Raw genomic sequence first — 17,945 nt, 5'->3', positions numbered from 1 at the left:
GAAATGGGCCATACCAGAGAAAAACAAAAGGGAAACAGAAAATACAATGGAAGTAGCAGAAAATTAAGAGTGTCTTACACAAATATAGATGGATTAATAACAGGATTGAATGAACTGAATGATTATCTGAAGGAAAAAGAACCGGACATAATGGGAATAGTAGACAAAATTAAAAGGTCCACTACCACCCAACAGTGTAGGACATGATGCATATAATTATTGGATTAGAAACAGAGAGACAAAACAAGGAGGTGGAGTTATGTTCCTGACTAAGAAAGATATAAACGTGAGGAGTGTAGCATATGGAAAGAATACAGTAGAGATGATTATGATTGAAGTGGAAGACAGAGATAAGAAGAGCAGAAAGTTTGTAATAAATCATGTGCCTCCGAAAACAGCCTCGTGGGAAGAGAGTGAACACAAAAGTATGTTAGAAGACATAAGGATAACATTAAATAAGATAATGGAAGATGGAGGAAGAATAGTTACGATGGGCAACTTTAATTGCAAAGAAGTCTGCTGGGAAGAGATGACAGTAAAGGGTGGAGACGACTCATGGGGAAATGTTCTACTTGAGATGATTATTGGCCATACAATGACACAATGGATTCAAGAGAACACTAGGTATAGAAATGAAGAACCATCGAGACTAGACCTAATAATCACATCAGAACCTGAAATAGTGGAAAAGATTGAATATAAGACACCAATAAGTAAAAGTGACATATTGATTGAATTGGAACTAAATGAGGAAAAATACATGAAAAGAAATGAACAATATAGAAAAGGAAGAATGATGTATGATTTTTTTTTTTTTTTTTAAATAAAATAAGAGAATTATTTCAAAAAGAAAACTGGGAAAAAATATACAAAGAGGAAACAACAGTGGAAGAGAAATGGAACATGTTGACAAAAATTTATAAAGAAAAGGAGTGGAAAAGTATGTCCAAAGACAAAAGCAAGAAAAAGAATACATAAAGTGGTGGTACAACAAAAGTTGTAGGGAGTTAAAAGACAAAAGAGATAGATAGAAAGGAGAAAGAGAAAGATCCTCTGCAATGAAAGAAATAACAGTCACACAGAAAGAAATAAGAGGGCAAATAAAAAACCTTGATGTTAGAAAGTCACACGAGCCGGATGCAATTGCAAACTGGATATTGAAAGAATACATAGATGAACTTACGGACAAAATACACAAGCTAATTGATTTCTCACTCAAAGAAGGAAAAGTACCACAAGATTGGAAAAATGCAAATATTGTACCAATGTACAAAGGAGACAAAGAAAACCCAACCAACTATAGACCAGTCTCCCTTACAAGTACTATAGCAAAAATATGTGAAAAAGTTATCATATCCACCATCTCTTACTGCCTATTATAGCTATTGGCTTGCTAAAAAAAAGAAAAATGAAAATTGTATTTAATGTTCCTTTTGCAGAAAGGATGAGGGAAAAATATTTCATATTCTGTTGATTCTAATGCAAAATTAATATATTACAGTAAAATAGTCAGGGCTTCTCTGACCTTTTTGTTTTCATTATAATTATTTTGTCAGCCTTGTGGGCAGCATGTCCAGGTTAGAATTGCAGTCCCCCTAAACATGTTGTCCCAAGGCATATGATCCCCCCAATAAGGGAACTGATAGGAGGTGTGGAGTAGGTGGGGGAGATTTTTTTTTCTTTAAGAAGTGTAAGAAAGTTGTGGAGACTGTGTGGGTAGACACTTTTATCAACTATTGTCCTCCAGGGTCTGGCCAACAATGATCCAAACAGAACAGTTCCCACCACACTGCGACAAGGCACACCTCAAAAGACGTAAAATCCCCTTTTATTTGACATATGACTAATATTTGATACATAGAATGGGCATGGTAATATGGCCAAATAATCACGTGACTGAGTGTCTCAGAACCACGAGAAATTGTGACTAAAGCTTCCTGTACAACTCAGCAATAAAATACTAAGAGACATAACAAGCAATTCTTATTGACATCACATTATAAGTATGATATTTCTAAACTGCACACTTTAACTATTGTGAACTGATATGACATAGCATAGGAGGGAGAAGGAATGAGGATGACAGGTACGTGACACGAAAGTATGGTGTCATGTAACTTCACAAAGCTAGTAGTGGGTCCTACCAGGTTTGCATGCCTCGCAGTTGATGAGGGCGTCTCGCAGTAAGGCTGTTTCCTCACGCTGCAATGGAAGAGACAAATATGCACAATGTAGGATTTTATATCTTATATATAAAACATTAAATTATTAATGATTCAGAAGTGAGTGAGTGTAATTAAGTCAGGAATGGATGGGTAAAGAATAAACTGTTAACATATATCCATCCATATGCCAAAATGCTTCTTGTCTCTCGTAAGGGCTGTAGCTTGCCAAGGCATACAGCCATCCCCCACCCAATTGTTTCCCTTTTATTTTAGCTCCTTATGGATCAAGGGCCATCCCTGTCAAATGCATATTGTCATAAACAATGTAGTTAGGTATAGCACATTCACAGCAGGGTACAACAGCCTAAGGTGATTTATCCCCATCACTTTATTTACATGCAGACCCTCCCTCCTTGCCCCCTCATGCATAAATACAGAAATAGCTTAATTTCAAATTATCATCCATTCACAACTATTCTAAACTCATACCTGTCTCTTGCCTTCTTCCTTAAGATATTCCCCCTTTACCCAAAGCCCATAAAACACTCCATCAATCTACTTCATTCTCAATCCTCCCCTCAAGTTCATTTCATCCACTTCTGCCTTCCACACTATTTTTATCTTTCTTCACTCATTCTTTTCATGTACTCAAACTGTCACAGTGTTTTTTCTTCAGCCCCATCTGTCAGCTCTCTTTCACCCTTATTCTTCTCCTGACCTCCCCATTTCTCATTCTATCCACCCTCATAATCCCCATCATGCTTCTAAAAAACTTCATCTCATAGCTAAATTTACATTCCTTTCAAACCCTCTAAACACTTATCTAAACTGATCCAAAAAGCCTCCCTCTCATCATCACTTTTCTCACCACTAGAACTGTATGCATTCACAAAAACTCCAATCTCCCATCCCAGTTTTGAAGACAATTCCCTCCAGTCTGCTATGTACATTCCTATCTCATTACTTATCAGTAGACCTAATCCATTCCTCCATTGCCCAATCATCACCCCGACACTTTCCCCACCACAATCCCAATTTCAAAATTACAACTTCCCTTCAACTTAGTTTCATTAAAACTAACATGTCCATCTTCCTTCTCACAAACATATGGCCAATCTCTTCCTTTTTATTCTCATCTGTACTACTACCATGCACATCTATTGATCCAATTATTAGGATTTTGATTGGAGTCTCAACCCTTATGCATTGAATTTTTGCAAAATGAACATACAGAAAACAGAATCCTTAGTTCCATCACTCCTACACACTTTGCCCGTTTTACAACACGCATGGAAAACACAGTGGCAGAATTCTTCACACTCACCCACCACTGGGGATAGGAAGAGATACAGCCACAAAGGTGGTAAAGGACAGTTCCAAGGGAACAGCATAAAGGAGGAACAGCTGTAGTGCAAAAGTAGCACCATTCCTCTAACAAAGACAAATTATGTGTGGGTCAGGTTAGCAAATGTCTAACATTAAATTAATAATTTTGATTACTGTGGATCTAATGACTAATGACACAATTCTATTCAATCTAGAGGGATCTCTGGGCCTCATAGGGTTGAATAACACTCTGAGGTATTACAACAAATATATTGTTTTATAAGACAGGCAGTACTTTCAACAGACAAAATAATGCAAGTAGTTCACTATTTTCTTAAGACTGAAATCCCGATAAACCGAATGAAACTATCTCTTATTTCTAATGGATATCATTACACCAAGAATGTAAATGCATGATAAACACTGGTGTAACCATCAATGTTTCCCCCTTTATATATTGGCACAATATTGGCATTTTTTCTTTTTTCCAGTCTTGTGGTACTTTTCCTTCTTTGAGTGAGCAATCTATTATCTTATATATTTTGTCCGTTAGTTCATCAATACATTCTTTTAGTATCCAGTTTGCAATTCTGTCTGGGCCGTGTGATTTTCTGAAATCAAGGTTCAATGTCTGGTCCCTTATTTCTGTGTCACAATTATTTCTTTCATTGGGGGGGGGGGATCTTTCTCTCCTTATTTCTATCCCAATTTTGTGTATTTTCTTTTGTGAATGCATATTTGGAATGTTTGTTCATAATTTCAGCCATTTCTATATCTTCTATATATTCTGTATTTCCTTGATGTAGTTTCACTATTTCCTATTTATTTTTTAATTTTCCATATCTGTAGAATAATTTAGGTTGATCCTTACATTTATCTATTATGTCTTTTTCATAGTTTCTTTTTTCTCCTTGTGTATTTTTACATATTCATTTCTTTGTTTGATATACTGTATGTTTGCCACTTGCCCATTTTTTTCCATCTTTTCCAAGCTTTGTCTCTTCTATCTTTTGCCTCTCTACATTTTGTGGTTGTACCAGCATTTAACATTTACCTTTTTCTGTTTTTTTTGTACATATTTATCCACTCCTTTATTACAGATTTCTTTTAATATCATCCATTTCTCTACCACTTGCGTTTCTTTATTAGTCTTTCCCAATTCATTTTTTGAAAGAATTTTCTGAGTTTACCAAAATCTGTTTTGTTATACATCAGTCTTTTATGTGTTTCTCATTTCTTTCCTGGTATATCTCCTCCTTTAGCTTGAGCTCAAGTAGTATGTGAACACTTCCCAATTGGTGTCTTGTATTCCATTTTATCCACAATTTCAGGCTCTGATGTAAATATTAAGTCTAGTCTTGATGGTTCTTCATTATTTCTATATCTGATATTCTTTTACCCATTGAGTCATTATGTATTCAATGGTCATGTCCAGAAATATGTTTCCCCTAAGGTCATCTCCACAATTCACTGTCATCTCCTCCCAACATATTTCTTTAGAATTAAAGTCACCCATAATTACTAAGTTTCCTCCTTTCAGTATTTCATTTAATGTATACCTGGTGTCCTCCAATATTTTGGAATGGTCATTCTCTTTCCAATGACTTATGGGTTACACCTGGATTGACAGAGGCTTCGAATGTTAAGCACCCCCACTCCCCAACCCACAAAAAAAAAAAAAAAAAAAAAAAAAAAAGTGATGACTCCTGCAACTCTCCTCAGTAGACAGACATCTGGAGTTCCTCTTGCTGCCACCACTCACTGAGGAGGGCTAAACTAGGCTCCTGAGATTGTGCAATTCATCCTCAATTTAATTAATTGTGCAGGTAACTGCTCTGCTCTTCATTTCATCCAAATACTTTTTATTACCTCCAAGATCCCCGCGAAGATGGAATGGTGGCATAGGCTTTGGTTGTAGTTGGGAATATCTAGCCCCTACAGGGTCTAACAGATAAAACCGTACAACTTCTTATCACATGTTTTAAGATTAATATCTCGGGTTATAATAAATAGAGAGTTATGAAATTTTCAGTATATTTAGAAAAGGCAATAAGAACAATGATTTCATTCAATGTAACCACCTTCAGCTGTTATGACGCTTTCAACGCGTTTACGAAACTTGGATACAGCGTTGATGATCTCAGACTTTGATAATGAACCCACAGCCTTCTTGATGTCTGTCTTCAGGGTTGTTATACTTCTGTGTGGCTTGTCACATGCCTTGGCCTCAATTCGCGCCCAAAAATAATAATCTAAAGGGTTTAGGTCTGGCAAATTTGAGGGCCACAACTCTTTGTTCCAGAACTGCACATTTGACCCTTCGAGAAGGTTGGTGGTCCTCTTCGCTGTGTGGGCTGGAGCCGAGTCTTGTTGGAAGACAAACTGGTTGCCACTAGCCTTATCTTTCATCCAGGGTATTATTTTCTCTTCTAGAACTTTGCAATAGACAATGGCATTGACTTCCTCCTTGTTGTTGAAGAAGTGAGTGAAGACGTCCCCCTCAGTTGACACCACACAGAGCACCATGACACTTGCTGGTTTCTTCATCGTTGTCTTGTGTTGAACCTCTGAGGATGAGGAGGCTATCCAGCGATCATTCCGCTTATTGAAAGTCGCATCAACCGTGAAAATCTTCTCGTCGGAAAAAAACTTGATGACTGAGCCATTCGACTTCATCCAGTTCAACAGCTTTTGGCACCTGGTCAAGCGGATTTCTTTCATTTTTCGTGTCAAAAGATGTCTTTTTCCTTGTGAGAATGAGGTTAATCCCAATTTCTTTAATGCTCTGTGAATTGTCATTGTGCTGACACCTCTCTTCTTTGCCAATGTCGATAATGGTAAGGCTGGATTTGCATTGACACTTCTCTTGAGACCAGCTATAAAGCGAGGTGTTAGAATTCTGACCCTTCTGGGCTTGTGAGCAGCTCGTTGGTCTTCGCCGGTCTCATCAAAACGTTTACAAACATCGTAAACAGTTTGTCTGGAGTATTTTAGCATCCTTATTATGGCGCTAGGAGTGTGACCCGTGCGACGAAGTTCGCATATGGCTGAACGTTTGGCTTGTTCCATTGCTTAATGTTTATTGCACCGGTGCTAGTATACAACTGGCTAAATTATTAGACAAATGGAAGTATCTGGAAACAATCAGAATTGCCATGTTACTTTTTAAGTGCTTAAAACCTCTTCAAAGTTTGTACGGATTTATCTGTTAGACCCTGTAAATGCATGCAAGCAGTGCAGATGTGATTATTGATGTGAGCTGAGACAAAATGGCAGCTCCCTGCATGACTATCCTACTCCCACGTTGTTCACCTCACATAGGGAGGGATCAAACTTAGGAAGTCTAAATGTTGCCCATTTTAAAAATTCTGTATGATTAGCAGCAGCCAGAACAATGCAAGATTAGATCTACCACAGATTGCAATCTGGAATACAAGGACTCTTATTAACACAGATACTGACAATAGTATTGCAATGTAAAGCCAGAAATATTAATTGAATACTATTTTCGTTTAAATGCATTTTCTTCTAGAAAATTCTATAAGTGAGATCACTAGGCATTATGGGTAAACTCTGACTCCACCCATCCGTGGCATAATTAGAACCCATTCAGATGTAAACATAGACTAGGAACCTTAGATTTAGGAGAATGAGAAAAATTCCCAACCTCCAGTTCAGGATTCCATTAGAGGAATGATTAAGGGAATTTATGAGATCTAGATATCATATCAAGAAACAAGATAATGAAGCCTTGAGTTATTTACATATAGATATGAACACGTTTGCTAGCCATGTTGTGTATTATGTGTAGCTTATCCAGTCTAAAGCTCGGAACACTCTTCCTAACAGGTATGTCAATGTTCTCAGGAAAAAAAAAAAAAAAAAAATATATATATATATATATATATATATACATACACACATGTATATATATATATATATACATACAGTATATGATAATTTTTATGACAGTCTCAATTATCAGATTGATGTCACTGTTACTAGCGAATTTCTCATATACATATAAAGTGAAATATCTGAGTATGGATGAATACACTTATTAATATCATGAGTTACGTGAAGCGAGTCTAAAGCCAGGAACCCTCTTCCTAACAGGGAGAAAATGGGTTGAGGGAATTGAAAAATACAAGTATAATCAAATACATAAATAACACAAACAAACATGGTGTCATAGAGCACTTGATTGAAAGAATTATGTCAAAACTGTTTAGTGGGATAGTGGCTGAGAGCACATTATCCCAAAGATATAGAATTTTTTTTAGGTTAGGTTTGATAGTAAGTAGGTGAAGTAAACCATGAACAGGTGGCCAGAGGGTTAGATTGTAAAAACCCGTGTCTCCTTAGCACTTCATTAGGTGTTGAATTATATAACCTCCTAACTACGCATTAGCCGGTGAATTATATAATGCTACCAAGTGCATCATTATTTCAAAGATGATCATCCAGGATGGGTTTTAGTTTAGGTCTAATAGTTATCAATTGTGTCTACTGTAATTATTGAATATAAGACCTATATATATTTTTGTCCTATTTTTGATACAATTTTATAATTAACGGATTGAAAGCCGAGATATTCTTTAATTACCCAACCTGGATACTACTACAGGTACTCCTCGTTTAACAACGACAATTGGGACCAGCGCGCCGTCGTTAACCGAATTGGTCGTTAAGCGAAAGTGTATACATATACGTACATGTACTGTATGTACAATGTCCAGCAATACATGTATCTTTATTTTCGTGTATTTTCCCTCTTTTATAAAGTACATTAAAGCTTTATTTACTGTTTATTTACGGTGGTTAGGTTCCTAAAATTACCGTATATGACCAAATCCGTGTATGCTGACATTCCATATTTTTTTAGTTTCGACCATGGGTGCAATATAGCAATAGAAAATTAATTATTAATTTTGTAAATTAAAATGTATCAACGTAATATGCAATTTTGTGGGCGGAAATGAAAGTAAAAAATACCTTGCTACAAGAAAATATGCTAATGAACGAAGTCGGTAGCATAGGCTCAGGACGCCATCTTGTCGTCTGCCAACGTCTCTCACGACGACGACAACGAGGACGAGCAGGATGGCATTTAATTTGCAGGTAATGATTTATTAAACACAGGTTAGGTTAGTTTATTTTAGGTTAGACGAATAAATTTATCATCCTTTCATTTCTTCGACATCGGCATCTATCATAACAAACATGGTGTACCATTCGTCCGACATGACTTCGTTACTTACGAAATCTGTTTTAGCATATTTTTTTTTTCCGCTCACAAAATTGCAAATTACGTTGATACATTATAATTTACAAAATTAATAATTAATTTTCTATTGTTATATTGCGCCCATGGTCGAAACTAAAAATTTACCACAACCGGTATACACTGTACCCCAGGTAGTTTTTGCAGCTTGCAGGATGGTAATGTAGACCTAAGCTTCAGAACACTTTACCTCACAGCTAATATCCACCGTACAAGTTCATTTATAACATCATACAAATTTGCCTCAGCCAACTTAATTATCGTACACGACATCGTAACTTCAGGAGATTTACGTTAAATGATGTCATAAAGCCCGTCGTTACTCCGAGTTGTCGTTAACTGAGTAGGTCGTTAAATGAGGAGTACCTGTACTATACGTAATATCAAAACGGCCAAAAAGGGGGAGAATGGAATAAAACAGTGCTTGATCAAGAACATCATTCATTCAAATGATATATATTTGGGAGTTGTCGGTGGTGGCAGCAATTACTACTAAAAATAATTAGACTCAAGATCAGATTTTCCCAAATCACCATTATATATATTTGATTTTCATCGAAGATGGTATTCTTGAAGGAACACTGATTTATAAAGGCATTATATACATCTCGCCCATCCATTCATTAATTAAATACTGTGGATGCCACGGTGGCATTACATATTTTTGGTTATAGCAGTAGTGGGATTAATGCCCACTCGTGAATAATAAATAATAGATGCCATGATTGTATTACAGCAAGACCATAGAGAAATGCATTGGTAGCACATAAACTTCATCACTACATTACTGACATCACAGTTCCAAGTGAAAAGCCATTGAATGGAGAAGACTCATTCATTGGAAAGATATACCTTTTTCTGGGAAGGTTTCCAAGAGGGCTCTCAATGGAACTGGCTTTGCTGTGAAGAATTCGCTTCTGAGTCAAATTCCTGAATCTCCAGTTGGTCCTAGTGAAACATCAAAGACATGACGGGAAGCCTTAGCAAAGACTGGATGCTTTAATGCAAATGTGAAGCACGGAACTATGTGCTGTGTCAGCCATGAAAATTATGCTCAGCTGAAATACGACTGATTTTGCAATAGTGTATGGTCTTGGATCCTATATTCTCATTTAACTATACAGCAGTAAGTCAATAAGTATCTGCTGCACTTAATGTAAGACCCATCAGTCAATAGCTTCTAATAAATATCCAAGTTGTACAAGTTTTATTTGTGGACTGTTTGTTTTACAATTTTCAAAATTATGTTGGAAACCCCTGTGTTAGGATATTATTTTACCATTCCTGCATAGTTTTTGATACATTTGGAGAGGTACTACTGCCAGAATAATTAATCCCCTCAGATGCTTTTTGTTTGTTTTATTCTGGCAAACACTAGATCTCCATAGTATCACTAGCCTGATTGTCATCCTAGTGAATTAATACAAAAGAGTATGGCCGAGTGAATTCATTTATTGCCTGTGATAAGCATGAAATCTATTATGAAGATTTTTCATACCATGAACATAAGTCACAACTCCTCATAAGAAATGATGCGTGAATTTTGTACAAAACAGTATGAAGCACAAGATAATGGAATATGCTTGATGGTCTTGTATTATGATACTAATTATGATTTCCTAAATAAAATGTATATATGACAACTCAAACTTGTTCAATTCTATCTTCTACCTGTGTTATAATTACCTACTTCGACAGAATGTGCCCTATGGTTCCACATACCAGTTGTTCTAATAATGAATGTTATGGAAGAAGTCAATATATAGGCCATCTGCATGTTACCTTTCTGTGGACCACATAAGGCCATGGCACGGTAATTTCCCACGACAGGATGAATTTGGTACATCATGCTACCAAGATGAAAAGTATGTTACATGTTACATCTGAGTACTGTACAATCATGAGCAAGAGTATAGACTAATGCTATGATTTTTAGTAAAAATAAAATAATGGGCAATAAAAGCTGTTAAACTGTGAAAATTAGAGTCGAGTTCAAAACTTTTGGCCACAACTGTGCTTCCACTTTGTACTGGGGCCATATATAACACCTACCTGTGTCTGAATTTCAATTTGAAGTTCTTTGATCGTTTCGATGAGCTCGGAAAGCGTCTTGACAAGAAGAGTGTCTGTGTGATGGAAGGTTTGGTGGTGGTTAGAAACATATCTCATAGAGAAGACGTGTAAGAATGCACATAGACTGACACAAAACTGTGATCATCAGAACTATGTGATCATTTACTGTATATATGGTGCTACACACATATATGAATGTAAAATATGTGTATACATATACAAATTCATGTCTCCCACATATACGAGTACACCTATACTTACATATGAAGATGCTCTCGCATATGCAAACACATTAGCTTACCAGTACTATAGATAATTCCATTCTGAATATTCCAGCTCAAATAGGTAGCATTTCTTGCACATATGTTGATGTGTTTTTTTTTAGAACTTGATTTCCAGCGTCAAGTCTAAACCTTAAAGCTTCTTGAAAAATTAAAAGTGGCCTATACTAACATTGACGGGTTAATCTCAGGATTGAATTACTAAATGATTACCTGTCAGATAAAAAACCAGACATAATGGGAATTGTGGAGATGAAATTAAGAGGTCCAATGCTGGACACAGGTTATACAATTATTGGATTAAAAACAGAAATGAGAAACAGGGAGGAATCATGTTCTTGGCCAAGAAAAATTTGAATGTGACAAAGGTTACTGAGGGTAAAAACAATGTAGAAATGATCATGATAAAAGTCGAAACCTTAAAGCTTCTTGAAAAATTAAAAGTGGCCTATACTAACATTGACGGGTTAATCTCAGGATTGAATTACTAAATGATTACCTGTCAGATAAAAAACCAGACATAATGGGAATTGTGGAGATGAAATTAAGAGGTCCAATGCTGGACACAGGTTATACAATTATTGGATTAAAAACAGAAATGAGAAACAGGGAGGAATCATGTTCTTGGCCAAGAAAAATTTGAATGTGACAAAGGTTACTGAGGGTAAAAACAATGTAGAAATGATCATGATAAAAGTCGAAGACTGAGACAGGAAAAGTAGAAAGTTTGTTAGAAGGTACAAGGCATTCAATAAACGAGATACTAAAGGATGGAGGTAACCTGGTACTTCTGGGGGATTTTAACTGCAAAGAAATCTATTGGGAGATGACAGTGAAGGGCGGAGAGGACCTATGGGGAAATGTATTACTGGATATGACCATGGAACATGCAATGACACAATGGGTCAATGAAAATACCAAATACAGAAGTAATGAAGAACCACTGAGACTGGATTTAATATTTACAGCAGAACCTGAAATTGTAGATAAAATTGAATACAAAACATCATTTGATTTGGAAAGAGTGACTACATACTAATAGAGGCTGAACTAAAGGATGAAATATATATGGAGAGAAATGAAAGGTATAGAAAAGGAAGATTAATGTAAAACAAAACGGACTTTGGAAAACTTAAGAAATTCTTTCAAAATGCAAATTGGGAAAAATTTTACATTGAAGAGACAAAAGTGGAAGAGAAATGGGCAATCTTGATGGAAATCTATAATAAAGGAGTGAATAAGTACACACCAAGACAAAAACAAGAGAGGATGTACATTAAATGCTGGTTCAATAGAAGATGCAGCGAGGGAAAAGACAAAAGAGACAAAGCTTGGAAAAGATGGAGAAAAGATAAAAAAAACAAAAAAAAACCTGGAAAATGGCAAATATATATAAACTAAACTATAGAAATAAATATGTACAAGTGTGCAGAGAGGAAAAAAGAAACTATGAAAAAGACATCATAGAAAAATGCAAGGATCAACCCAAACTATTCTTATAGATATATGAATGAAAAACTTAAAAACAAACAAGAAATGGTGAAACTATGCCAAGGAAATATAGAATACACAGAAGATCTAGAAATGGCTGAAGTCATGAACAATCACTTCAAGTTGGTTTTCACTAGAGAAAAAGTACAGCATTGGGACAAAGGAAGTGAAGTGCGATCTCCCCCCATGAGGGAAATAATAATAACACAAAAAGAAATAATGGAGCAATTAACGAACCTTGATGCTAGGAAATAGCACAGCCCAGCCGGAATTGCAAATTGGATACTAAAAGAATGCAAGGAAGACCTAATGGTCAAAATATACAACATAATAAGATGCTCACTCAAAGAAGGAAAAATACTAAAGGACTGGAAAAATGCCAACACTGTACCAATATATAAAGGAGGGAACAAGGAAGAACCAACTAATTATAGACTGGTCTCACTAACAAGCACTGTAGCAAAATTTGTGAGATTATCAAGAATTGATGGGTAAAACACCTGGAAGAAAACAATATAATAAAACCAAGACAATTTGGATTCAGACAGGGAAGATTACGTACCACAAATTTATTCTGTTTTTACTTGAGACTAATAGATATAATACAAGAAAGGGATGGATGGGCTGATTGTGCTTTCCTAAACTTAAAGAAAGCCTTTGACAAAGTACCACACAAAAAATTATTTTAAAAATTGGAAAACAGGAGGGATACAAGGTAACTTGCTAAACTGGATGGAAGATTTCCCGAATGGTAGAATAATGAGAGTAGTACTTAGAGAAAAGTATTCAAGTTGGAAGCAGGTGATTAAGGGAGTCTCGCAAGGATCTGTATTGGCTCCAATAATGTTTGTTATTTATGTGAATGACATGACGATGTGGAATGTTACATGAGCTTTGCAGATGATGCTAAATTACTGAGAAAAGTGAAAACCGAAACGGACTTTGAATCACTATAGAGAGACCTGAACAAGGTTTGGAAATGGACTTCAACATTAAGAAATGTAGCATAATGAAGTTCGGAAAAAGTAAAAAAAGAATATCAGGACAATATACATTGGAACTAAAGAGGTAAAGAGAGTGGGATCTGAAAAAGACCTGGGAGTAATTATCTCAAATGACGTCCTTTGATAAACAAATAAACAAAATTGTCGGAGAATCCTACAACTTACTAAGATCAATAAAAGTGGTGTTTACCTATTTGGATGAAGAAATTAATAAGACCTAGACTGGAGTATGCTATGACATTATGGTAACCCAGTACCAAAAAGAATATAAAGAAAATTAAAAGAATACAGAGATCAGCAACCACAAAAATGGCTCCATCACTTTCAAATTTGTCATATGAAGAGAGACTGGCTAAATTGAAATTACTGACTCTGGAACAAAGAAGAGAGAGGCGACCTTCTGACCATCTACAGAATCATGAAAGGCACAGAAGTCCTTGATAGAGAGGACTTACTAAATTGGGACAAGAGAAACACAAGAGGACACGGAAAGAAACTCAAAAAGGATAGTTATAGAAAAGATCTGAAAAAAAAAATCCACACAGAGCGGTGGACACTTGGAACAGGCTGGATGAAACAATAGTGTGTGCAAAAACCATACACGAATTTAAGAGCAAACTAGACAAAGGTGGTACACCAAGAGTGTAGCTCCTCTTCCCGTATGATACAACTAGGTAAACTAGGTAAATACAGACACACAGACAGGTATGAAATGACATACATTCTTGCCCCAACACATATAACTGGGGGCTATTTTTATCTATAAATATATATCTATATTTAAGAATTGACATGTCTGTATGAATGATTATATAAATTCATATATCTAAAGAAAGTAAAAGAATATGGATTATAACTTACTTGTTTCCTCCTCATGAAGGATGGGTATATCACCTGAAATAGGAAAAAAAGAGGCAAGAAAAATGTAAGGTTGCACAGCATCATATAAAGGAACACCAAAATTATACAGTAAAGTATGAATGGTTTATATAACACACATAATGAAATATACATCTAAAATATATGAATGAAAAAAAAAAAAACAGAAAATATACCACATTATACCTATATCTACATTTACATCTCTTTCTCTGTAATGATATATATATATATATATATATATATATATATATATATATAAAGTATATGTAGGTTTATATGTGTACAATTAAATGTATATGTATGTATATATATATGCGAATAAATCACAAAAAGACGTGATTCACAAAATATATAATAAAACCACTTGGAAAATAAAATGAAAGGTGACCGAATGTTTTCGTCTTAAATAGATGAAAATGTTCGGTCACCTTTCATTTTATTTTCCAAGTGGTTTTATTACACATGTATATATATATGTATATGTATATGTATATATATGCACATGGATATGTATATAGATAAGTATATGTACATGTACATATAAAAGTATATGTATATGTAAATGTATATGGGTTTGTGTATATATATCAGTATGTATATCTATATGTATTTACCTTGTTGCATCTTACGGTAAGGGAAGCCATGCTTGTGGTGTCCTATCTCTGTATATGTGTGTATATATGAATATGAATATATATATGCATACATGCTTATTTATGTGCATAAGGATATGTATATGCATATATATATATATATATATATAGATATATATATATATATATATATATATATGTGTATGAGTGTGTGTGTGTGTGCGTGCAAGGTAACCACTAATGAAAATAAACAACCGGAGCAGAGTGCTTTCGTGTATTACATCTTCAGTGCAGAAATACATAGAGAGTACAAACAAGCATAATATATAGTGGGGAAAAGGGGACGTGGACACAAGGGATCCATGTGTAAACAGTAGGAGAAGGTAGTGACAAAATATCATATTGACAAAAGGTCATGGAATGTGGGACGTTCTCCATGTGTACAAGTTGAGGGCCAGGTGTCAGCTGCCTAATTCTTACAATTGGAACATGTTTATTTCTTTAGAAATATAGTTATCTATTTTATACAATCCTAGATCAAGATTGAAATTAATATTATTTGTGGATTCTATTGAGCTATTTTTATTTATGTCTCTTTCGACAATGTTATTGTTAAAAGTAATCATGCTAGCGTTTTCCCAATCGATAGGGTGGTTAGTGCTGAGATGTTTAAAAATAGCACTTGAATCATTTCCATCTTTTACACATTTTTTATGTTGCTTAATTCTATCAGATAGATCTTTTGCCATTTGACCAATGTAGAACTCATTACATATTTTGCAAGGAATTTTATAGACACACCCTTATTGTCAAGTTTTAGAATTACTGATAAGATATTGTTTAATTGTGTTGTTATTACTGAAGGCTACATTAATATTAAAATTTTTGAGTAAATTAGGAATGTTGGCTAAATTTTCTTGGTATGGTAACACTACTAGGTTATTATGGACAAAAGGTTTGACTGACTGAGGGATGTAAAAAGTTTTCCTTGCAAAATTGTAAGAGATGTCAATGAAATGTTTTGGATATTTCAATTTAATACCAATATTATAAACATTTCTATTTCCTCATCAATGTACTACTCAGGATTACAAACCAATAAAGTTCTTAGAAACATTGATGAGAAAACAGATCTTTTTACATTATCAGGATGGGAAGAAGAATAATGTATGTAGGAGCCAATACGGTCGGCTTTCTGTATACAGATTGACCTCTCATTAACGGACACTGCATTACCAGATATCAGATGCAATGGACAAAATTCGCTGGTCCAGTCCCACAGTCTAAATTTCGTGGGTAGGGTGAATGTGTCCGTTAGTTCGGCATTTGTCTGCTGAGTGGCTGATGGCGTGATGGCGTGCACTTTGTTTTGTATACTAGTTAACAAGATCCTGATCGGTGTGGACGTTTGGATGTTTATTAGCTGTGTTTGCAGTGTTTTTGCTGTGTTTTCGGTGTTTTTAGTGCTGTGCAATCACTATGCTACCCAAAGCTAAAGTAAATAAAAATTACAATAGTACTGTATTATTAGTATTAGTACATACTAATTGCATTATTAAAGGTATTTTGGTATTAATATGTATGTACGTATATTATGATTTTATAGAAGTTAAGAGGTGATCTCCCCCCCCCCCCCCAATAAACACACAGAAAAACCACTCCAAATCAACGGATGCCATTACCCCCCTTTTAGTCCGTTAATGAGAGGTCAATCTGTACACTAAATTTAAGGTTCCTCTCTGTATGATGAATGTTAACATCTAAGAAAGGTAGCATACTGAAGATCTAATACACAAAAGCACTCTACTCTGGTCATTTCTTTTCATTAGTGGTTACTAAAATGCAGAGCCCTCTGGAGGCGCTACACCAAAACTAAATGTAAACAGAGGCCTTGAGACAACTAGAGCGATGATTAGATTGTATAATGAAGACACTTTTTCTGGTTTTGGTAAGTATGAAAGAAGAAATTTGAGTCAAATCATGGACATGGAAAAAGAGATGAATTTTGATAGAAACTCATGGGAGAAAGAATTCATGGAATTAAGGAAAGAGATTGTGATTTTAAGGAAAGACTATTTTGAAGTAAATAGAGAGGTATGTGAACTAAAGAAGAAGAATTTTGAAATAAATAACGAGCTAAGTGAATTAAAAAAAGAACTAATTGAGTATAAATGTGAAAATGAGAAGATGAAAAACAATGATACTAACAAGCGTGAGAATTTAAAGAGGTAAATCACAAAATGCAGGCAATGTCTGAAAGAATTGAAGAAAACTTAGGTGAGGAAAATTTGCAGGTTAAGAAATGGAGTGAAAACAAAGATATAGCTTTTAAAGAAATAGTACAACATACGCAGGAAAATGCAAAGGACACAATTATTCAAGTAATCAAAGAAAAATCAAATTGGGTCAGAGATGCAGTGGATAGAAAAAAGTGTATTGTCGTATATGGATTAAAGGAAAAACATGGTTTGGTTAGGTACTTGAGAGGAAAAGAAGAAAAAAGAAATGGCAAAAACAGTTCTAAAAGTACAAGACAGTGACAAAGAAGGAGAAAAAGAAATAGAAGTATATAGAATAGGACAATATTCTAAAGAAAAAATTGACATCTAAAGATAAAACTAAGATCACAAATGGTAGAAGATATCTTGTAAAATCAGGTAAGTTAGCAAAGAGTGAACATTACAACAATACATGGATAAAAAGAGAAATGAATGTTGAGGAAAGAGAAAGAAAGAAGACACTAAGAGATGAAGCTTAAAAGAAAAAAAAATGTGATGAGAACAGAGACTGAAAGCAAGGTACATCAAGGTAAGCAAAACGAAAGGAACAGAAAACAAGATTGAGAA

The 17,945-nt window shown here is 35.0% G+C and overlaps 1 protein-coding gene across 4 annotated transcripts in view; it reads right to left on the bottom strand.

Moving 5' to 3' along the window:
* The window catches only part of Tsp (Thrombospondin), a 139,839-nt gene that overhangs the window by 46,178 nt on the left and 75,716 nt on the right, over positions 1–17,945 (bottom strand). For all 4 annotated transcript variants that reach the window (XM_076190596.1, XM_076190599.1, XM_076190598.1 and 1 more), the window contains 3 exons: positions 14,486–14,518; positions 10,828–10,901; positions 2,145–2,202 (listed from right to left, as the gene is read on the bottom strand). In XM_076190596.1, the coding sequence (XP_076046711.1) occupies positions 2,145–2,202; positions 10,828–10,901; positions 14,486–14,518 (165 nt within the window). The remainder of the gene's footprint in view (positions 1–2,144; positions 2,203–10,827; positions 10,902–14,485; positions 14,519–17,945) is intronic.

Source organism: Oratosquilla oratoria, chromosome 9, assembly GCF_046742065.1.
Source record: "Oratosquilla oratoria isolate Oo_2021 chromosome 9, ASM4674206v1, whole genome shotgun sequence".
Classification (NCBI taxonomy): domain Eukaryota; kingdom Metazoa; phylum Arthropoda; class Malacostraca; order Stomatopoda; family Squillidae; genus Oratosquilla; species Oratosquilla oratoria.
This window is presented reverse-complemented; position numbering and strand designations above follow the sequence as displayed.